Source organism: Topomyia yanbarensis, chromosome 1 (genome assembly GCF_030247195.1).
Source record: "Topomyia yanbarensis strain Yona2022 chromosome 1, ASM3024719v1, whole genome shotgun sequence".
NCBI classification, from domain to species: domain Eukaryota; kingdom Metazoa; phylum Arthropoda; class Insecta; order Diptera; family Culicidae; genus Topomyia; species Topomyia yanbarensis.
In genome coordinates this window covers 204695835-204720671 of record NC_080670.1, presented here as the reverse complement: position 1 = coordinate 204720671, position 24837 = coordinate 204695835, and the positions used below count along the sequence as shown (strand labels likewise).

The following is a 24837-nucleotide window of genomic DNA, read 5'->3' as shown; positions in this document are numbered from 1 at the left end:
GAATATCATATTCACGGTCAGCTCACGCTCGTTCAAGAACCGAAGCCGCATACACGCTGGCACACGTGAAATACTAACGCATACGCGGTCGAACACGTTAGCATACAAACGCTCGAGCTCTTTGCGGTAATGCACGCGATTGTGAAGTCTCTACGTTCACACATCTGAACCGTACACTTAATATCACATTCAGAATAACGGCCCGCTGCAATTGGCCTTAAGCAGTGTTTTAGTGGGTGACATTACCCGTTTCGTCTGCAATTGTAGTGAGTGATTCTGATAGGGTACAACATTTAACAATTTGGTCCTAATTTTAAAAGCTTTACTACAAATTCTTCAAAATTTGGTACAAATTTAACGACTAGATCCAGTGCAAATTTTGCAAATAAAAGGCAGAATTTAGAATATTTTAGAACAAGTTATACAATCTTCAGTATGACCTTCAGTACTGATTTCAGAACAAATTTTAATAGCAAATTTTAGTATCAATGTTTGAACATTTCTTCATTTGCCGATCAAAGTTTATGATAATTCTTTGCGCAAATTTCATTAATTTTAGTACAACTTTTACTAATTTGCATTGCACTAATTTTAAAGGATCTAGTACCAACTCTTCAAAATGGGTAAGTTTGATGACAAGATTTAGTGCAAATTTTGCTAATGCGTTACAGAATTTAGCTTATTTTAGATCAAATTTTGTAAATCTTAGAACAAACATTAACATTAGAACAAATTGTAATACCAATTTTATAATTTGTTCAATTCAAATTTTAACAAAAATTTGCAACAAGAAATTGTAGTACAATAAAAAAAACTAGTTCAAATTTTGTATAAATGTTTGAACATTTCACCAATTTTAGTACAAATGTTGATGCAAATTTTACAAACTTCAGTTTGAATATTTATCAATTTTAGAACAAATTCTAACAATAACCAGGATTTTATTAGTAGGGTGAGATAATTTGCGCGGCAAATCAACACACCTAATTTAAACGTTGATAGACGTTGCAAAAAATAGGGTCGCTGCATGCCCCTTAACTTGCCGAGTTTAATTGTGTTTCTGTAGGGATGGATTGACCAAAACAGCGGGTGCATTCCAATGAATACATATCGCTTTCAAATGTATATAAAACGCCGTTACAGACTTCGGCTCTCCGTTTGAAATCATAACCCATCGAACTCGGTAAACTTGCAAATAAAAATCTGAGAGGCGATCAACAAATATCACCGAGAGTTCAACCTTCACAAACTCACGCAAACGGATGACTTGTTGAACAATGCCCCGAATCGGAACGCAATTAACGTTATTTTCCCAGTAGCGACATCCACTGAGCAGCAGCAGTGGAATATAATCATCAATTCTCGACAAACATATGATTACGGCCTAAAAGCCAACTGTCAAAATCCACTTTGAATGGAAATTTCGGACAAACCGTTACACGCCAATCACAGATGTTGGTAGTAAACGAAAGAGAAAAGTTTTCTCTTTCATAAACTGTTGTGAACTGTGTTCGACTAATAACGGTTTGTCTGGAATTTCCATTCAAAGTGGATTTTGACAGTTGGCTTTTAGGCCGTAATCATATGTTTGTCGAGAATTAATTTAATTTATGACTCTTCATATCGTCCCACGACCAGCATCATTCAGGAATATGTTTTATGGCCGAAGCAAACGCAACTGCACATATTCGGAGCAATTTAGCCGGCTTAGTCTCTTCGAAGATTGTACCCCGTTCCTTCATTGCTCTGCTAGCAGGCGGCGAAACAGCGGAAGAGTACAGGGGGTATAACATTCCAATATCGCTTCCGGCGGCTCTATTTTTCCTGCTATCACACAGTTTAATCTCCATTTCAATATTCATTGCCCGGAATGGGATGGGTTCGGAACCGATGATGTGGAAATGGTCTTTAGCCTAGTTTCTCACTAGTCAAATATTGGGAGGGGCGTGGGTGGGTGGATTGTTGTTCTTTTCTAAGAGCTATCTCGTTTCGGTTTCAGCCGCTGGAGCCGAAGAAAGAAAAACAATTTTGACTATCGTTTTCGGGGAAAATGTAAATTTCATAAATGTGGCAGAGAACCACCCTAGCCTCTCCAACCAGTTGAATAATCATTAAAGTCGAATCCAGAAACTTACACCTGGAAGAGATATCCGATATTTTCAGACAGCCTGCTCTTATGCTATTCCGTGCTTCGGCAACTGACTTCGAAGAACAAGGGGAATATCTTCCCATAAATTTTGCCATCAGAACGTCAGTTCCAATCTGTTCTCTATCCAGCTAAGTACACACACACATTATGAAACTACATGGGGAAAGGTTTTCCGACGTTCCGAACTCATCTTACTTGCGTAGAAGAAGGGGTATCCACTCTGTTTCGTCTGACGTCCATAAGAGCGGATAGTGATTTCGTACTGTAAACTTTCGACGGCCCAACCACTCGCCATCGAGTTTAATTTAAATTTCTGAATTCACAATCTAACTTTTTCCAGCAACTTGAATGATGATAGCTTTTCTGGTGAAACAATCAAAATTCGAACGCAATTGTGTCCAATTTTTACAAAGCTTCAACCAAAGGTATCTTAAAAAATCAACCATCCTTGAAAACTGGAAAAGGAAGAACCTCTTTGCAAAATTTTCGCCAGTAATAAATCAGCGAATTCGGAACACTATTAGAGACACGCTGATTTATTTTCATGAAGATTGATTTTATATCCACTCACACACAACAATGCGTATTTCACCCGCATATTCAACAAGGGGTGGTCAGTTTTGGTACAGTGGTACAGATTTAAAATCATTTATTATCAAATGTAATCGAAGCAAGTTTTGAGGACAAAATGCTGGCCTTTTCTGATAAATTTTAGGCATATTTTTCTACAATCCGAAGTTTTGTACTAAAATTTTCAAATCATGTCCTACCTCACCACCATTGTTTATGGACCTTCCACTAATTTTTTCCAATTGTTTCTCATCTTCTACAGAATGTATCACAGGTCGTCCTCGTCATCGTCGTCGTCGTCACCACAGCCACCGCCTCCACCGCCACTCCCAACATCATCAGTTCTACCCCCATCGTCATCAGGAGGAACAACAACACATGCAGCCACCCTACCACGACCGTCATCCAGCGGTGGCCTCCATCAAATACAACGCCACACGCTCCAACAACAACAGCAACAGCAGCAATCCCAACAACACTTCCATCTGGTGCGCGGTGGATCAAATCCGACACTGCAACGACTGTCTCCGCCTTCGCTTCTTACGGAAACCAACCCGCAAAGACTGAATGTGATTCAAAACCAGACCGGTGCGGATCAAAACCAACCACCGTCATCGCGACCAGTCGTCTATCAGAGTGGCCACCCGAATCATCATCAATCTAAACAACAACAACAGCTAAAGGCCGGGCCAAGACCCACCTACGGTGCCTATACGAATAACACATTACCGCGAGGGCCTTATCTTCAGTATAAGTATAACAATATTAGCAGTATTCCGAACGGCGACAATAACAGTGCTGCCAGTGGCAGCAACGGCGGCGCTAGCAATAATAAGCAGGACCACCAGGCCCGACAGATTGAAGCTCTGCGCACCGAATTCCTAGAGCTGGCCAGCAGTCGGGCCCAACAGCAGCAACGAAGGCTTCAACAACAGCAGCAGCAACAGCAACAACCACCACAACGGAAGAATCACACCAGCAGCAATCCACCCGACAGTGCAAGTGGCGATGAGCGGGAATCGCTTAGGAGCACTAAATCCGGAACGTCGACCGGTTCTTCAACGGCTACGGCGGCCACTGCGATCGTGGGCACCGTCGGTACTTACCAGCATTATCAACAGCAACTACAACAACAGCAACAACAACAGCAGCAGCAACAACATCAAACACAACTCCAACCGAATCAAGCAGGCTGTGCCAGTAGTAGTAGTTGTAGTAGTAGAAGTAGCAATAGTAACCCTTGTAGCAGTAAGCGTCATAACAACCAGGAACAGCATCAGCATCATCATCACTATCATCATGTTCATCATCAGCCACTTCATCAACAGCAACATCAACAAAAACAACAACTGAATGTAAACAATGAGCGAAATCAAAGACTTCCTGGATTGAGCCGGGGAACTGAAAGTGATGGAGGCGGTGGCGTCGGAGGAGGAGCAGGAAGTGGCAGATCCTCCGCAGGTGGCTACTGTCTTAACTACGTCAACCTAGCGGATGTGGTGGCCCTCAAAAAAATCAGCCAACCGGAAGGTTGGGCTCTGCTGTGCCAATCGGTGCAGGCCCTGCAGGATCTGTTTTTGGCCGGTAAGTGACGTTCGGTTATTTTGTTTACTTATGATGCGAGTGGGGAGTGTGAAATTCCAACGTCGTCGTGTCACCTTTCCTTGCATGTATGTGAGTGGGTGCTACGGATCCAAAATAATTGAAATTCGTGGAACTCAGCAGGCGTGCTTTTGTGGCACACTTCAAAACGAACCACCTGGGTGTTTTATTTGACACATTTCTCGTCTCACAGAGACTGGTAAAACATTTTCATTTTAAATTATTTCTGCCCGCCACGGCGGCGAGTTGAAGTTGGATACAGGTGGTTCGGAGAAGGTTGAGGGTTTACATTCTCAAGTGGCCGGGCTTGTCCAGTTGTAAGCAGATTTACTTGCTAGCAAGAAACGGTCGAAATCTGTTCTGTGGGCGCTGGAATTTTGTTGATTGGAATATTTTCCTCTTTTGTGTCGTCCTCTCTCTCAGTGGGACGAGTAGAGGCCTTGAGGGATAGCATCGTGCCAGTGGACGGGGTGTGGTGTCGTGATCCGGTGGGAATATTTGGAAACTGTGGTGAGTGGATGCCAGATTTTAATTTACTACGTGTTGGTTAAGGCTGTGAATGTTCTTAGGTGGAATGGATTGAAAAGAAAATGGATATTGTTTTTTAATGTTTTCTGCAACGATTTTTTAACAAATGTTGTTCGCAAATTTTCTAACAATATCTAGGGTAAAGTTTCACAAATTCAGTTAAAATTAACATAATTCCATAACAATTTACAATGTTTAGTACAAAGCTTAGCACAAATTCTAATGCCAATTCTAAAACAAATTTAAATACCAATTTTAAAATCTATCCAGTTTAAGTCTTAGTGGAAATATCATTTTAGTACATAATCAACCAAATTTAGTGCATTTGAAAAAAGAGCAGAAATTAAACAAATCTATTTTATATTTTATTTTCACTCACTAATAATCTACAGAATCTACATATTTTCGACGGAAAAGTGTCTTCATTGTCGTTTAAATTTTATCGATTTTAGTACAAAGGTTCATAACATTGGACTAATTTTAGTACAATTTTTGCAAACGGCAATGCAAGTTTTACCAATTTTGGGTATAATTTTTAACGAACAAATTTTACAACAAAACGTGAGATTTACGATATATAAAAATTTAGTACAAAATTTCTGCACTCTAAAGAAAAAAATCTTCAAACTTTAATAGGCTAAATAAGTTTATAACATTTAAATGACAATTTTAGAGCAAATTTGAGGACCAATACAAATGTTGATTGAATTTAGTACAATTTTTAGAAACAATGTTCATTTTATGATGGAATAAGGCAAACTTCAACACGAGTGTTTCCATAGAGGGCCTCTTTGGGGAGATCTGGTTTTCCCAGCATTTGTTGTGCTTTTCCTGCACTTTAATTCGGTTGCCAAGTGGTTTGCCCGTTTAAAAGTTATCGGCATTGGAAAAAGAGCTACTTTTAATCAAAAAACGCAAATATCTTCACACACACACTAGCAATAGAAAGTTTCCGTCTTCGACAATGTAATGCAGTTCGATAGTCCAAACAATGTTCTAGAACATTTATGCAATGGGAAAAATCTAGAAGAGAGCATATGATGAAAAAACTGTTTTTAAGGGGCCCTCCACAAATAATGCCCTATATCTCGAAAAGCTTAAAAGTTAGAGAGTTAAAGTCTTAAGATAAAATGTTTAAAATGAGTTTCTCCACTACTTTGCTGAAGTAAGTATTTCTCTATCTGAATTATTGAAGAAAATAAATTTCGTAACTCACTTTTAGGGGGATTAATCATTAATCCAATAAGATAGAAAGGAGGGGAGTTCCATTCCAAGAGACTTTCTCAAAGACGCCATATTGCCAAAGTCAACAGTTGCGACGCAATTAAAAAACCTTTTTTGCTCATTGGGACCACTTTGCACCCGTTTAAAATTTCAGTAAAATTTAACAAATTTTGGGCCAATTGTTAACTAAATTTAGTATAGTTCCACTCAAAATTTTAAGTGCAACTGCAATTTTTTAACAGATATTGTTCGCGTTTTGGTACAAGTTCCAATTTTAGTACACATTTTAGTACTCATTTAACACATTTTAAATTTGTTTAGGTTTGATCAGCTTTAGTACTAAAATTACGAACACCGCCACTACCAACAACAGATTTACTTAATTTAGTACATTTCTAGGCACAATTTATATAAAATTCCTCAACTTTCAGTAAAAACTGTGCACATTGTGGTACAAATTTTATTTATTTAAAAAATTTCGTACTAACTTTACAAACATTAGTACAAGTTTTGTAATATTTAGTATATTTTTGTGCACAAAATTTACCTATATTCCAATAAAGTGCACGAATTTTGGTGCAAAATTTCCGTCTTTTTTATGTGGTTCTAATATTTTAAAAATATAGTGCAAAATTGACCAAATTCAGCAGATTTCGACGTTTAGTACAAATTTCGGTTAATTACTAAACTAAATTTAGCGCACTCAAATTTTAGTACGAATCCTATGAATTTTTGGGTGGAAGTTTTCTGCACAAATTGGTACACATTTTGGTATTAATTTACGAATATCAAATTCGTGCAAAAATCACTTATTTTAGAATCTAGTAACTGTAGTACATAGAACAAAAACAGTGGAGCGGTTTTTACTCAATTTAGTACACTACTGCGAACAACTGTTCTGAAATTTACCGATTTTAGTTCTAAATTAACAAAAAATTTCGACCAATTTTTCAAACATTGCGAAGTTGACCAAATTTCTACGCACAATCCATTTTAGTACAAAATTTTAACATGTCAGTTTTTAATTCTGGTACAAATTTTCAAACTGCAATGCACTTTCTCTAATTTTCATTCTAAAACAAATTTTTCTAAGCAAAACATTTTTTTCAAAATTTAGTACAGGTTTCAAAATAAAAGCAAGCGAAAATATTACAATTTTTTTGCAAAATTCTCCAATATTAGAACAAGTGTCTCAATCTTTAGTACAACGTTAGGAACAAATTTTAACACCAATTTAAAAGAGTATCTAATTGACATTCTAACAAAAAATTTGCAGCTTTTAGTACAAATCGTGGCAATTTATTTTGCATTTTAGATTTTTAGCACCAATTTTTTTACACTTGCTTGATTTTAGTACACATTTTTGTACCAATTTTACAAACATTTTATGATTTTTTTCTGACAAATTTTCGTACAAGTTTTTAAAATTTTCGCCCAAGAAAAAAACAAGAAGTCTCAGAGGCCCGGCTAGTTACAGCTCTCTAGTTCTAATGAACTTATAATTTAAAAGACAAACGAATAAGCGTTTTCGGGCTTTGGATTCTCACACAGATAAACGACAAAAAAGAGGCTTTTGATTTCATTGGGTCTTAGGAGCAATGCTACTTGAAGTCACAATTTTAGCTTGCCTTTTTGAGGGTTAGTGCAATTTTTACAAACTTTAGTATGATACCCGAAAGAAATTTTAATACTAATTTTAGAAACATTCACTACCAATTTGAAGACAAATTTAACAAATTTTAGTATTATCTTTCGACCTTTTAGTACATATTAAACACATCGTAATACAAGTGTACAACACTCAAAAAGACAAGCTAAAATTGGAACTACCGGGAGCACCGCTCATAAGACCTAATGAAATAAAAATCCTCATTTTTGTCATTTTATCAGTGAGAGAATCCAAAGCCCGAAAACGCTTGATCATTTTTTTTTTTTCAAATTACAAGTTCATTGAAACTAGAGAACTGTAGCTAGCCGGGCCCCTGAGATCCGTTGCCTTTTCGAGGGTTAAATAAATTTAGTACCTTTAAACAAACAAATTTTAGTACAAAACTTATAAATTTTTAGCACAAGCTTTTCGAATTTGGTAAAAAAAATTACAAGTTTTGGTACCAATTTTTGACACTCCCATTGGGTTGATCGGTTCGACGATATTGCAATCATCATCAAGCAAATTTCGGACATCGAACAACCAACTGCCCTAAGATGGTTTCGTCCCGATAGTGATGCAACGAGGATAACGAGAGGGCTTATGTGCCTTTTTATGCCCTGTGTTTGTTCATACTCTGTACCTGCCCAAACAAGCACGCTGGCGTGGCCGACTGGCGCGTCGCCATGGATTGACTTTTGCTAAGGGGCCGTCTTTGCAAACACTGTTCCACAGCTGTTCGCAGTGGAGTTTATGTCGATTATCGGTGGACGGTGGTCATTATAAACAGGCTAGTTAATTAAAGAAATGTAAAAGTAGAAGTCTACTGGTGTTAGTGTAGTAATTTTAGTACTAGTGTACAATCCAAAGCTTGTACTAGTTGTATTTAATAAAATTACAAATTTATAACAGATTTCACAATTTTTAGTACAGCTTTGTGGCACCTAGTATCAACTGCAGTACAAACGTTAGTACAACCTTTTAATATTTTAGTACACAGTTGTCAAAAGCCGTTTCATTTTCACTTACTAGTTTTAGTACAAAACGTTCGACTGTTTTGGGCAACATTTGTCCGAGTTTTGGTACATATTGAACAAATTTTTGCACCAATATAAGATCATTCCATTAATTTTAGTACGGATTTTGTATTAATTTTACAAGCTTCAAATTACCTCAAATTTTACAATTTTTCGTGCGTTATAATTTTTAGTACTATCATACCGAACTCAAGTATTAATATCTCAAATTTAGTACATTTCTGTAGACAAATAAAGTTTGTTAATTTTAGTACAATTTTAAATGCTCCTAATTCCAATTTCAAACAGTGCCAATGTTTTTATTTTTGGAACCAGATTTACGAATATTAAAAACTTTAGTACAAATGTTTCAGAAGTTAGTTCAAATTTCTCAACAATTTCTAGCGCAAATTTCACAAATTTGGCACAAAATATCTTAGAATAACGTCCCGCCCTTCAGCACATGACAGCCGTCGGACCGTGACGTTAGGGCTCATGCACAAATGGTTTTTACCAAATTCCTCAGGGAAAACTGCATCTTGGATTTTTTTTTTATCAAATTTTAGTACACAGTTTTAGAACAAACTTAGCACTAATTTTAGAACAAATCATAAAACCAATTTTAAAATATATTGAATATAAGGGTTATTATATGTTAGATTTTTAACAAAAATTTAAGGTTACGCAGAGAATGGGCAAAAATCGAAAACGAAAAAAGCAGTTTTTTCTACACCGTTTGTTAGATCTTCATAAAAATCAATCATTTTATGTAGATTAATTTTTGTGAAGGTCTAACACACGGTGTGGAAAAAAACTGCTTTTTTCGTTTTCGATTTTTGCCCAATCTCTGTTCAACCTTAAATTTCTTCGAAGATTTTTGCTTGCATTATTTTGACGAAAATAATCGACTCGTATGTATTTTTGTTCTGCGGTATGATTTTTTAAGTTAAAAGTTTGATTAGAAATCTGATATAAGTTTTAGTACAAATGTCAACCAAATTATTTAGCTCATTAGTACAAATATCAATCTTAGTACAACCTTGTAGAACATTAGTACAAATCTATGAAAATTTATCAAATTTTTGATCATCTGTTTACTAAATCTAGTACATTTTCACTCGCAAATTTTAGTACCAAATCTACTGTGTCTGTATAAATTTTAAGATCTATTTAGGTACCATAATTTGACTAATTCTAGTATAAAATTTGCATTTTGCCACTTTTAGAGCAAATTTCACAAACTGTGGTACACAGTGCAATTTTAATGTCAATATAAAATATATTCAGTACAAATTTTAGCACAAATATACAATAGTACATTTCATTAACATTAGCACAATTAAAAAATTATGGTGCAAAGTTTGGTACAAATGTTCACTAAATTTAGTACAGTAGTATTTTTCTACTGTGTCTATTTGAACCAACTCCTCCAAAGAGACACCCTGCACACTGACCTGAAAGCTACATGTGATTGAGTTGATCAGGGATTTTTTATTACCAAATTGAAAAAGTTAGAGGTTTCTGCAATTGTAGTCCGTTTTTTAGTCTCGGAATTTTGTGACCATAGGATGGCCATTAAACTGCTTCAGCAACAAAACGGAAGTACAACAGGGAAGTATTATAGACCTTTTGCTATTCTCGTTTTTTATCAATGACGTGAGTAAAGAGCTTAAACAGACAAAACCGGCTCATTTCTGAATTTCCTGGGGTTTCAATAGAATATCTTTTGCCATAATCAGGCCAACTACTTGCTCGATTCTAAACAGGAAAAAATATCCAAAATAATAAAGAAAGAATCCAATAGAAAAGATAATAAAAGTAACGATGACAGATACAAAGAGAGGGGTGGGCGTAGCGTAGTTGGTGAATCGATTGTCTTGTACGCAGCGCACCTGGGTTCAAGTCCCGACCCCGCAACATAGGTTTAGAAATTTTTCATAAGAGATTTTTCTAACCCGAGGAGGCGAATGACCCTAAGGTTAAAACCTCTATATTCGAAATAAAAAAAGATACAAAGAAATACGAAGTGGTGAAATTTACACAAAAATGTATCACACAAGTTATGTTATGCCTTCGGTGTTGGATGAAAGCTTGACGACTGACAGATTGCATTATTTTTGCTGTCAACCTGTATTCTAATTTTTATCTTTGTTTTTATTATTTTTCTTTCTGTTCGAGCTACTCACAAGAATTTTACAGAACGATGTTCTAGGACACGCGACGCTGTATTGGAACCCTCAAACCGATGATGCAATATCACTGTATTTCAGTGAGGATACAATTGAAATTATGTACTATGTCAACGGGACAATGAAGGTGAAGAAGATATCAGGAGATAGCATCGCTATCCACGTACAGCTGTTGGATCACAAGAACACAGTAATGAGGCCATGGAACTACGAAATGAAATAAAATTATTGAGAAACACAGTTGGAAATAGTGAGGACACAGAAACGAAAATCTACCTGGCAGCTGAAGTCCGTTGGTTGAGCTCATATTTGTGTAACCGTAGGATGGCCGTTAAACTATCTCTGGCAGGTTCAGCAACAAATCGGAAACACAACAGGGAAGTATTCTAGACCGTTTGTTATTCTCGTTTTTTATCAATGATATGAGTAGAGAGTAGAGAGCTTAAACTAACGACACCACGCATTTCTGAACCTGCACAACTCTAAACAGAGTTGCCAAACCAAAACCACAGCGTATGAAATCTAAATAGGCCCGAAAATAAAAGTATCAATTACAGATGCGAAGACAAGTAAAACACAAATTGTTGAAGCGGTGAAATTTCCACGAAAATGTTAATTAAAATCTAAAACTACCTCAGCGTCGAATTATAGTGAAACGAAGTCGATACACAAATTCCATAACAATTTTAGTTAGTTTTGTCCCATCACGCGCAAAAGTGGTTCTACTCGATTGTCTCCTTAGTAAAGCTGATCAAAAAGACGCAGATGAAATAAAGGATAATAAACTCGAAAAGCTGAAAAAAATTAAAAAAAGAAAAATTGCAAACAGATAGGAAAAGAAAATTTACTCCGCTAGCGAAAATAGCAACGGTTCGACGTTACTACCTTGCGCTTTTGACGATTTGTTAGTCCAAAATGAAACAGTCAAATATTGAAGCAAAGTTCAGCGTTCCACGACCGCTGATTGTCTAGCTTTAAGATAGCGAGAAATCCTTTTCCAACGTTAAACAACGTATTCATTTGAATCCTGAAAATAAAATTCAACGGAATAGGGGAGACGTTTACCATTGAACTCTGCAGCCAAACACATTCCGAAGGCACCCACTGACTCCAGCGTGAACCAAGCCAAGCGATTGAATCGCGAGCAACAACGAAGTCGACGACGACGACATTCCGAAACGGAAGAAACCGCAATTCCTTTTCAGCAACAACATGATCCCCAGAAGAGAGCGAGACAGAAGGGTGGTGGTAGGTATCGGGGTGGAAGATTACCGCCACCACCGCAAACCGCCACAAGGATCGAAATAATAATCCGGTTGAATTTTATTGTCATGCAAACCACGCGACGCGACGGTGGTGGAAGGCAAAGTTTGTTTCAGAATAATTTATTTCTACGAACTGATTCGTTACGCTTATTGATTTTTTCGTCGAATTGTAATTGTTTGCCAACAATGCTTGGGAGTTTGTTCAATCGAGCGTCGATGGGAAATTGACTGAACTAAGTTATCTTATTTGACTTAAAATAAGCTGAAATCTTCAAATTTCATAAATCAACTGGATATCGATTGATGGCAACACTGCCAACGTGAAAAACGAAAATGATAATTATGACACGTTCAACAAGTAGGCTGTAATTTCAACACAAACTCGCACACACAGATGGACACTGGAAAGCGATAATGATGCCGTTTTTTTATTCGTCCAAGTCAACTTGAATCGTCAGACTGCCTTCAACATGTACATTCTGATAAGAGAATCAAACGAAAAACTAGTATCCCCAATCACCAGCTGGATCAAACACTCGAAGCCCCGAGGAGTGAGAAATAAACAAACCGTTCATTAATAATTTACAACCGTGTGCGCCGCCTGTGGGTTGGTTTGGCACCAAACGTGAACAGAATAATAATAATTATTGTGAGAACCAGTCCTTCGATAATCGGGAGGGGACGCAATCGGACCACAATCTGGAGGATTTTCTCAGAAGTCGTCGCTCGGCCTACCTTCCGGCGTCGACTGGATTCAATATTTGCTGGGGAAGTTAGCGACGTCACGATAACAAAGTTGAATGGGAAGTAGGAGATAATTTTAGCGTAGTAGGCTTGGACGTGTGAAATTGAATCCCTCATTGTGATAAGGTTCATTTGAAATTTCCCACATACTCTGTGAAATTAAATACTTTATCAGTACCAACTCCCCCGCTAGACAAAATGAAAATCCGTTACAAATTATCGTATCGCTTTGACCGCAAATTGCTGCCTTCATTATTCACCGATGGGGGAGGGTTTCTCCGGGAAAAACCATTCAATTACCCCACCCCTGCGTGCAAAAGACCGATTGAAAGGACACCCTCGACCCGCTCCCTCCTCGAGCAACAAAAACACTACTCACACGGTGAATCAGGATGATATAATGAAAGCAAAAACACGACGACGACGATATGTAATTAAGCCCGGGTGGAATGTTGTTGAATGCGGTGTTTGAGTTGGCGGACGTGGATTGTGCTTGTGCGTGCGTGGGTGGTCGGGTGTACCGTAAACAACCTGTTAAAAGCCTGACGATGCAAAGCGGTGCAAACTCCGCCGCACTCCGGTGTTGAGATTGTTTTACGAAAATCCACCCCCAGCTCGTCTCGGATTAGTGAAATTTCAACCTTCGACAACTTTGATTGACAGACTGGCGCAAAGCCTGCTACGTGAGACGTGCTGCGTGCTGAATGGAGCGGCAAAAAACTTTGTCTAATCTGACCGATCCCAGACTGCGGTGTGGCGGGTAGGTTGGTTGGTTGGTTATTTGCAATCGCACGCCACCTACATTATCCCAATCAATCAAATTTGTTCGTTGCTGGTGGTTGGGATTTCTTTTATTTTTGGGCTTCTGAAGTGGAACAAAAAGTTTAATTTGAGTTGAAAAGAAAAATTAAATCATTTCCACGATTGTGGTGGGAACAGAAAATATACTTACGCGATTCATCTGGTAATCAGATTTAAATGAGTTCCCCACGGGATGAAGCGGCGGCGAATTTTTCGCCGTTTACGTGTAAAGAGAAATATTTGCTCTTGTGTTTTTGAGGGTTGGTTTTTCCTGTTTATCGATGTGGATTCCGGCTTTTTTCCAGGAACATTTACTAGGGTAGATTGTGATTCAGTCGCATGAGTTTTAAGGATAATTTTCGTAGGTTTGTGACGGTGAGCTTTAATCTACAATTGATGACATGCTTGCAGATTCGTGAAGTTGAGCTCTCAGCTTCTGGTGTTACTGGGTCATGCCTTCGGTGGCGGATGGAAATGAAGGGATATCTTGATGACTGACAGATTGAATTATTTTTTGCTTTCGATCAGTATTCTAATTTTTATTTTCTATTAATTTATTTTTCTTTTTGTTTGAGCTACTCGCTAGAATTTTATTGGAGAAGAGCTGAGTGATGCTGTCTTGGAGCCCTTAAACCGATGATGCAATATCAGTGCATTTCAATGAGGATACAATGGAAATTATGTACTATGTCAACGAGACGGTGAAGGTGAAGAAGATATCAGGAGATAGCATCGCTATCCACGTACAGCGGTTGGATCACAAGAACATCATAATAGGGCGATGAAACTACGAAAGGAAATGGAATTATTGAGAAACACAGTCGAAGATGGTGATGACATAATAATGGAACAATGTCAATGGCAGCTGCAGCAAGAATTTCGAATCGCAAAATTGCAGAATATCTCAAAAAAGTCAGAAGCAGTGACAACAACAAGTGATAAGACTGACATACACAATCAGAGTAAATAAATCGAGGAACAAGAAGTTGGTCAGGTCACCCTGTTATAGGCTATTCCCACCTGTGTAAGTAACAACATATCGGTAAGTAAAACAGTAATTCGAATACTAACCGATAACGGTAACGTGTTTTACTTCAGAAGCCAATCAAAAATATTACAATTACGATAGCATCAAAGAATTGAAACGGAAGAAGAAAGAACACGATCACAAGAGCAGCTTAGTACACCACTTCATCGAATCATCGAAATATCGGATGCAACAAACTATAAAGGATCACCTACAATAAGAGAAGACTTATTTAAAATACCTAAACGTACGTACGCGGATACTTAGAGGATAGCAAAACAAATGAAATGAACGGTAATATTTGCCCAAAGATCAACACCCCGAATTAGAAAAATAGATGAAAAGTAATCTAGAATTGCTAAAAATTTGAACAACAAGAAGAAGTGGATTGAGAACTAGCAGCACCAGATGGGTTTTGAGTGTGGATAAAAATTGGAAAGCAATCCGAGCGTCAACAATGATGGCAGTTGAAACGCCGAACCACAGGTTCTCCGTCAACTTCAAGAAGAAGTGAAACAGCGAAGAAATACTTGGTGGCAACGTATTACAAGGTTAGCGGACAGGAACAATATTCCATGCAAGAATAGTTGCAGTTCACTGGCGGAACTCCAACACTCGTACAGCTATTAAGGAACGCCGGAAAGCGCTGAGAAAACAGGATGATACTAGCAAACCACTCTAAACAATTTAGAACTCCCGAACACATTCCAAATAGTCTAAAATAACCATCACAAACTAATTTGACAAGCTAAAAACCGAAGCTGAGAACAATTCATAGATGATACCAACAATTCAACTTCTGCACAGGGGCTATGGCGCCGGGTGATTTCACTAACCGTAGAACCACTAAGTAGTCAATAGCGATCGGCGCGAGCCGCGACTGACGACCCCGTCAGAATATCAGACAAGATTGGTTGCCATTTTGAGAGCTTATCAACGACATGTAACTGAAGCTAAAGATTCCAAGGGACCATGGTGCAAAACCCTTCCTGTAGTATCCTGTCCATGGTTTAGTAAGAAGCAATGGAGCTTCTCAAGGAGCTGGCTTTGTCTTTCTGATATCGATAAATTCTCTGTTTACAAACATTACTAATGGAAGCAAAATATTTTTATATACGCATACAACATAGTATTTCTGGCAACAACAGGAGCCACGCCAGCCCGGATACAAATCAGAATGCAAAGTACCGTTTATCACGTCGCCAAGCAGGTCGAATTCGGGATAGCTATTGAGAAATGTTGCATCACCCACATTTGCGACGCAAGTAGCCAAAGACCGTGGGAATAATATTAGATCGAAGAATGGCACAGATCCTAATGCCCATTTACTCTACGACATCACGCGGAATGCTGTAGGATTACTTCTTAATTCTCTGATTCTATCTGCCTGTGTCAAATATAAGATTTTACCTTTTGATGCCGTGGTTACAGGGGTTGCCAGCAAGTGACTGACGAGCTTCCCCGAAGCACCGTAAACAATTCGAACTCGATTTAAGCACACAGTAATATTCGCTAATTACGTTCGCACTGCTCTTGAAATGGACCAAAGAAGCACTCTTGGATACGGTCTTTGGAATTGTACCGTAACGCAAACGTTTCCTTCTGCTGGATTCCTGCACAGGAATTTAAAGGAACCCACGGTTCGACGCGAGGTCTCAATATTGTCCACTTCAAAATGATTTCCATGCTCCCTCATGACTGCAAAATCGTGCCTATAACAGACTATGGCTCGCATCTTCATACCCAAATGACTGGACTCGACCTATCGTGGTACCGATTTAGAAAGGTAAAGGCAAAAAGATGAACCCAGAAAACTACTGGCCAATCCTGCTGGATAGTTGTTTGTATTCGAGTTCTTCACGTGCGTCGTTACGGTTTTCGAAAAGTAAGAACAACTGTGGATAATCTAGGTGAATTGGTCATCACAATACGACAAGCTTGAGTTGTTTTGGACAATACGAAAGCATATGACACAAGACGACACAGATTAGTGAAGCTGCGTAGAAGGAGAGATGTTATCTGGACTAATCCCAGCCGAAAAGGAGTTTTAGAGTTTGGGCAAAGGAACGGTTATCCGAGGAGAAAAATAAGGGTATGCCAGGGATCCGTTCTCGCCGTTACCGTTACTATTTCCTCACAAGCTAAGAAGTGCTCTGTTTAAAATACAGAAATGGTAGGAGCGGCTCCTGTCTACTGAATTGTTTTAGAATACAAAAATCGAAAAGTGAAAATACAGCTATCAAATTACGATTAAATAACGACACGATTCTACGAAGGAAACTGTCTGTTTTAACTCTTTCAGTAGTTAGTGAAAATTTGCGAAAAACAGAACCGTGGTGGAATAATGACGTTACTGCAGTTGAAGGTTGTCGAGAAGCGCTGAGGAGCTTGAAAATGCATAACAAGAAAGTAACTGGTTAACGAGACACGTCAGATCGCCGGAGATCGATTAGAACAATAGGAATCATTTTATTGACTACGATGGTATTGAGATCCTGGGAATAATATTAGATCGGATGCTGTCCTGCTCACCAAACGTTCGACGGAAAGTTTCAGCAGACACTGCGCCTAAAGCACATGGAGTTAGATGTAGCGTTGGCGTTGTTTCACGTTAACCGAACTAGAACGCGTAAGCAAGCTACAGGTAAAATAGGGGCTCCTCAAATGCCGAACGGTTCCCATTAAGAATCAAAGTATACCGCTACGACCACAAGTGGTGAAACAGAGGATTTTCAGTTGAGTCAGAAATTGACGACACGGAGAATAGTATCAGCTCGTAGAAAGAAATCGACACTTTGGCTTTCAGGTGCGGAGAAAAGTGATACTAAGTTTCAAAGTCAGTTACAAAGAAATCCACGGGTAACTAAAAAGCCACTACACCTTAGAGGAATCTGTGGTGGCAACGGCTCAAGAATCCGTAGATGACAAAAGAGTTATGGAAATTATGGACCACGGACCACGAAGCTCGTCGGAGGATGGTTCCAGATGGATTTGCTCTGGAAGAAGAACAATTTGTGATTCCCGGAGAATATTCAACTAGCGTTGAGGAATTACAAACAAACACGAGTTATCCTCACTTGGTCACAAATGAGCTGTTGGAGAATACCGAGCCGCTACCGAATACCGTAGTTCGCTTACCGATAAACGTTGTACTCGAACGAAAGAAAAGGGTGCGATATCGTCTGAGATGCTGCGGCGTCGGAGCAAGCTGCTGAAGGAACCAGATCTACTCGTACCACAATTGACAGTAATTATCGGGTTTCGCGAGCGGAAAATTGTTTTCGAGGACGACTTCAAGGAAATGTTCCATCAGGTGAAGATTGTCAAGGAAGAAAATTCTGAGCTTGACTTCATTTTAGATCCAATCCCGAAGAGGATCCTAAGGTATACGTGACGGACATAGTCACGTATGAATCGTCTGTCTTCGCCAAGCTCTGCACAATTCATGGAACATCGGAACACCTAGTAGCCTGAAGCAGCCGATGCTTTAATTAATCAGCATTACGTCGACGACTATTTTAACAGTGTCGACATAACCCAAGAAGCATTGGGGAAGTCGAAGCGGATTAAATTATAGTACAGGAACGGTTGTAAAAGTCAGATTCACTCCATATCCAAAGACAAAAACAGTCAACGAACTTCAATCACCAGGTCCCGACTCAAAAATCTTTCCCCTTAATTGATTTTGGAGCTCACTTCAGCATGCAGCAGGAAAAACACATTCAATCGAACGGTTTCGTCGGTTACTTGCAGGTGCAGGCGGAAAGCAATTTAGGGGAAAAACTCATTACTAGTACGCACCCTGTCGGTTACTCCTCGCTCGTACTGTACCCGGAAAGCAAATCCAACCGATGACGATGATTTCTCAAACAAATCGGAACCGAAACTTTAGGATGCTGGAAAAACTTTTCTCAATCACTATTATTCCTACTGCTGCTGCTGTTACTGGTTCCTTCTATTGGATACTTTAAGTTGTGCGATTAATATCCTGCCTGCTCGTCGTCCTCCTCCTTCCAATCAACAAACCACGCGTAACGGATCCGTTTTCGACTTTTGTTCGTTCAGAGTGTCAAAACTTCCAGCGAACAGAAAAAAAATCCCCAGCCTGCTTACGCTTCGGTTCCACCGATTGCAACTGCTGTGCGCACATCAGCGAGAGAACTTTTCGCTTCAGTTTGTTACTCGTGCGCCCATTTCCGCGCGGCGTGGCACATTGCACAAATAAACTTCCCGCATCATCGTGGCGGCGCTGGCTGGCTGGTGGTGGTCGCACAGTCACGGTTGACGGAAAGGCTCGGAAAAATTAAAGAAAAAAATGCGGAATCAACCATAACAACATAAACGCTGATGATGATGATGATGACGTTTACCGACGACGAAAAAAACGACAATGACAATCAAATGGAATGGGCAAAGTGCATTATTCGAGGGGAAGAAAAGTTTTTTTTTCTAAAGTAGGTTGGTGTTTGTCATCTAGCGTAAAAGAAAAATCTTTTGCAATATTGAAAACTGTTGCTTCGAATGAAAGTTGTTTTTACGAGAGAAAGAAAACTTAGGAGGTGGGTAACCAAGCGTCTCCATCGCATCATAGCCTGATAATGGAGTCGCAAGTACTTCGTGGAAAGGTGGCCTGCTACGATTCGATTTAATTCAGTTTCTTTTTTCGTTTCCCAACAAGTCAATAGGAAAAAGCCTGTTGGAACATAAAAGAGACATAAACTATGGCACCTCTCGGGTTCAATTCCCTTCCAGCAAATATCATCAAGCTCGGGTCGAAACAGACCCAATGGAGTCTCGTTTTTAGAGCCAATCGTGATCCTGGCTGAAAGAAAAATCTCATCCCATTCGTTATCGGCAGTTATTTCCTTCTACAGCGGTGTCCGGTCAGTTGGGTTATAAAAACAACAACGGCAAAAACAGTGAGCACCTGATGTACTCTCGACTAGGGATCATCATCAACAGTATTCAGCGGTAGCTGTAGGCACTGGACGTGAAAAACGAACCGCCCAGGGTATGTTGAGCGGATTAAGGCTCTAAATAGGATCTCACCATTCGCGCCAGCGAAAACAGTATCAAGCAGCCGGAGAAGCTTAGTCAGCTGAAATGATTCAATCGTAAGACTGATTCAGGTGTGGCATTTTTCAACATTAGAAAACTGCCAAATGGTAGAAAGGGTTAAGCTGAGCTGATTACAGCTGATTTGATCTCGCATTCGTCGTAAACACGAATAAGAGTGATTGTACAGAAAAATATTTGAATGATGCAACCCAACCTTGTAATTATTCTGTATCCTAAGAATCGACCAAACCAAATTGAAGCTGAGTCTGATTCAAATGGGAAAAAAAATTGGAGACTGCACGACCTCTCCATTGGCTGCCAGGTCTGGGGTTCCTCAGGGCAGTCATCTTGGACCTTTCATTTTCTTGCTCTACCTTAACGACTTGAATCTCTCGATAAAATGTATGAAATTATCATTTGCCGATGACTTCAAACTATTCCACCTTATTAAAGCATCCACCGATGCTGAATTCTTACAGTGTCAGTTCGATATATTCATAAATTGGTCTCATGTCAACAGAATGCAACTGAATGCTTCTAAATGCTCAGTCATCTCCTTCACCCGCAAACATTTCATGATCACATTCGACTACAATATTTCTCAGCGTGTTCTTCATCGTAAATCGTCTGTGAAGAACTTGGGAGTTTTGCTAGATTCAAAACTGAATTTTAAAGAACACATAGAATACATCATTTCCAAGAGAATTCGTTGATGTACACTACTTAAAAGCATTATATTGTCCTTTGGTTCGTTCTACGCTTGAATATGCAGCTGTTGTTTGGGCACCTTATTACCAAAACGATATTCAACGCATCGAAGCTGTCCAGCGTAAATTTGTCCGATTCACACTTCGGCGACTTCCATGGAGAGACCGACTAAATCGCTGCAGGATAATCGATCTAGATCTCCTATCTGTTCGTTGGGATGTTTTCAAAGCAACTTTCATCGCCGATCTTCTTCAATCACGAATCGACTGCCCTGATCTTCTCCAGTTATAAGATTTCGACATCCGTCGTGGTAGCCTTAGATCCCATCCATTCATTCGCCTTCCTATTGCCAGAATAAAGCTTCCACGTCTTTGACTTTCATCTTTTCCGTACCGCCACTAAGCGATTGTTTGTTAATTTCTTGTCAAGCTAGCTTTTGTCCCTATTTTAGCTATACCGTAGCTATAGTTCAATGCGGAATGCTATGAGAAACCCTGGGTTTGATATTAACACAATAAATTGAATCAAATTAATGCTTATGAACCGTGAAATAACTAACACGCTTGGAAACATGACACTGAAGATGAAAACAAATAAGGGATGCCCTCAAGGCGGAGTTCTGTCACCCTTATTGTGGTCATTAGTTGTGAACAAACTATTGGAATTATTAAGTGAAAAGGGATACGAAGTTATTGGATTTGCGGATGATGTTTTAATCCTAGTGAAAATGTGACTATGTTATCATAAAAGTGATATGTCGTAGTAGATAGATCTAAATACTGGTCGCAGTGGTTCGATTTCCACAAAAAAAGAATCGGCCATGATGCATGTTGAAACAGAAAGCGACATTTTCGCGAAAGAATTGTGGTTTTTTTTACGCTTTCACATCGCTTATTAAAATGGATTCTATTACAACATTCATGTCTCAAAAACAAATAGCAACAATGTCTGTAATTGGCATAATGTGCCTTGAATTTGTCTCTCGATCTTGTTGCCAACAATTAACGGTTTAACTCGACTCCGATCGAAAGTTATTCAGCGCAAAAAACAGGAACATATTAAACGGAAAAATTTAAGCTTCCATCTTTCCGTGTTAATGATTGTTTGTTTTAGTGTGACCAACGTCACCACCGCCGCGCCACCGCCTACTCGGATGACGAACGCTTTCTCCACTGTTTTTTAAGGGAAATTAGCGAAGAAGTAGGTGGAAGAGAAAACCGTTAGTCGCGTATCAGAGTGACATTTCTGTGATCACCGCTCGTTAACAACCCCCACAAATATTCCTCCCGCCTCCGACCCACAAGCGTTAGGCGTTAGGTAAAGCTAATTAAGGAGAAGCGTGTTTTTTTTCACCGAATCTCATTCAAGATGGCGGCAATCAAAGATGATGAGATTACATCGGTAAATTTGCTCGCCATCATTTTTTTTTGTTGAAGGTAAAAGATAATGAGTTTTCCGGAATCTGTGCTAATTATTTTAAAGCTGTCTAAATTTTTTGAAGGGAAAATTTTACTTCTCGGACAGTTTGACAGGAATAGGAAATCACTGTCTTGAAAGTGCCAAATGCATAAGTAACAGGTAAAGCAGAAATAAACGAAAGAACCCATCTGTCACGTCTAACCTCAAATTCATTTTTTTATACTCAAACCTCTCTCATCCGATTACGGTCGCAACAGTTTCCAACGAAACAGATCAGAATCAAAAAACCATCCAATCAAAATATCCGTTTCTTGGTTTTTAGTTCGACGGTGGGGTGAAAAACGAACTAGAAACCCACTCTGCTGATCGACCTTCGCTCTTTTAAAGTTCCATTTTCAACAGAAACCAGTAACCTGACCCACTTTTTTCGAACCATTGTGTCAAGCTTCACAAGTTCGCGCGAATTCTTACCAGGCACAGTAAACAGAAGAACATCTGACAAATCGTAAAAATAGAACCTGTCAAATGGCGCTTCTTTCATCAACTATGTATACGGCGCGGCGGATGAATGAGCTCCGGCGAGTCGCGTCAGACAATCGGGGTATGTCAACTGTGTGTCCCTACGGGAGTGAGTAATACAACAGCGCATCCAGACAGACGGGCGACGAGGGAGCAGGAGAGGGAGAGCGAGAGAGAAAGGGATGATGGTAGTAGAGTTTACTACCATGGCATCTCATTTCCGGGTTGCTTTGCTTGTGGCTTACAAAGTTTGCCGCTTTGAGACTGTGACGTATCATCCATCGGAGCTGGAAGGGGGAAGGTGTCGTGGAAAAAGTCTTCCAATTCATTGTTGGTTTGTTGGTGATGGGAAAGTTCTTCATCCTACCGTAGATTTGCCGTGTCATATGTGATTCGCATGAAAGGAAATGAATCGTGTATGGCTGATGGAGTCAACGGTGGTGGTGATGTGTTCCCGGAAGCCAGCCGGTGAGTGATGAAGGAAATTATATGTGAGTCGGATGGAGGGCTTTTGGTTTGTTCGAAAACCGGTATCGGCGGTAAATTTTGTAACATCATAATCTGGGAAAATGCTCGGAAATTGTCGTTACTGGATAAAGGTATTTTATTAGATCTCAGATGGAAATTAAAGTAGGATTACAGATTTTCTTACCTTCGGTATTGTGCATTGACAATCAACTAGGCATAGGCAACTCTTTCGAATCTCCAAAAGTACTTGAAACGTGCTACAGAACTAAAATTGTTACTTAAAGCAAGAAGATTGATTTTGGAACAAACTTAAAACTACTCATGTTTTGAAGAAGGAAAATACTCAATAGATTTGCCAGGTGCTCATTAAACTCATTAACCATGTGTTACAATACGTCGTGTTACGAAATGGTTTCCATTACGGTTCAACGATTCTGCTAATGACTCATTCAGACTGACAACCGATTCGGCCTTAAGACCGATTCAACCTAAAGACCGATTCGACTAAAAGACCCATTCGGCCAAAAGACCTAAAGACCGATTCGGCCAAAAGACCCATTCGGCCTAAAGACCGATTCGACCTAAAGACCGATTCGGCCTAAAGACCGAGTCAGCCTAAAAACCCGAACTAGAGACTAAATTTACCTTCATTTTCGTGTGGCATTTGACACTAATTTAAAGGCTAGATTTAGGCCTAAGTTTGGGTCCCAAATTTGGGACTCAATTTGAGCCCAAATTTAGGCTGAATTCGGTCCTTAAATTGAGACTCAATTTTGGGCCGTATTTGGAGCTAAATTTGGGATAAAATTGGAAATCGCATTTTGGCTTATATCCGAAACTAAATTTGAGATAAAAGTAGAGCCCAAATTTAGGCTTAATTCCCATATTTAAAACTCAATCTGGGACTAAATTTAGGCTGCATTTGGTCCAAAATTTGAGACTATCTTTTTGTGCTTTATTTGGTCAAAAATCTGGGACGAAATTTGAGACTAAATTTGGCTTCATTTTTGTCTGACATTTTAGACTAAATTTAAGTCTAATTTAGTCCCAAATATTGGACTAAATTTTAATTTATTGTTGTCCTAAATTTGAGACAAATTTTAAGCTAAATTTGTTTCAAAGCTTGGTGTAAAATTTGACACCAAATTTTGCTTCATTTTTGTCCTCAATTCGAGAATTAATGTTTGGCCTATTTTTGTTCTAAATTTGAGATTAGATTTAGGCTTTTTGGTTGTAAATTCGAGACTTAATTGAGGCGTAGTTTGGTCCCAAATCAGAGACGAAGAAATTTGAGACTAAATTTAGGCTCATTTTTGTCCCAAATTTGAGACCAAATCTAGACTTATTTTGATCCTAAATTTTAGACAAATTTCAAGCTTAACTTGGTCCTAAATTTTGGATGAAATTTTAAATTGAGGTTTGGTTAATTTTGGTACTGGATTTGAGATTAATTTAGATGTCAAATTTAGAGTTAATTTGTCCCAAATTTAGGACTCAATTTAAGACTAAATTTAGGCAGCCTTTGATCCAAGATTTGAGACTAAATGTTTGGCTTTATTTGGTACTAAATCTGTGACGAAATTTGAGACTGAATTTACCTTAATTTTTGTCTGGCATTTAACACTAAATTAGAGCCTAAATTTAGGTCTTAAATTTGAGACTAAATTTCGGTTTAATGTGGTTCAAAATTCGAGACAAATTTTGAGCTTAATTTAATCCAAAGTTTGGATAAAACTTGAGACTAAATTTGGTTTCGTTTTTATCATGCATTTGAGCCTAATTTTGACTTATTCTTTATCTAAATTTTAGAATAAATTTAGGTTCTTTTTTATCCTAAATTTAAGACCAATTTTGAGACTAAATGTAGGCTTTTCGGTCGTAATTTCGACACTATATTTGGGC

The 24837-nt window shown here is 38.8% G+C and overlaps 1 protein-coding gene across 1 annotated transcript in view; it reads left to right on the top strand.

The window, feature by feature from the left end:
* Nucleotides 1–24837, top strand: part of LOC131689005 (uncharacterized) — a 261847-nt gene that overhangs the window by 185181 nt on the left and 51829 nt on the right. Inside the window, exon 2 of the mRNA XM_058973729.1 lies at nt 2982–4303. Within this exon, the coding sequence (XP_058829712.1) occupies nt 2983–4303 (1321 nt within the window). The 5' untranslated portion in view covers nt 2982. The remainder of the gene's footprint in view (nt 1–2981; nt 4304–24837) is intronic.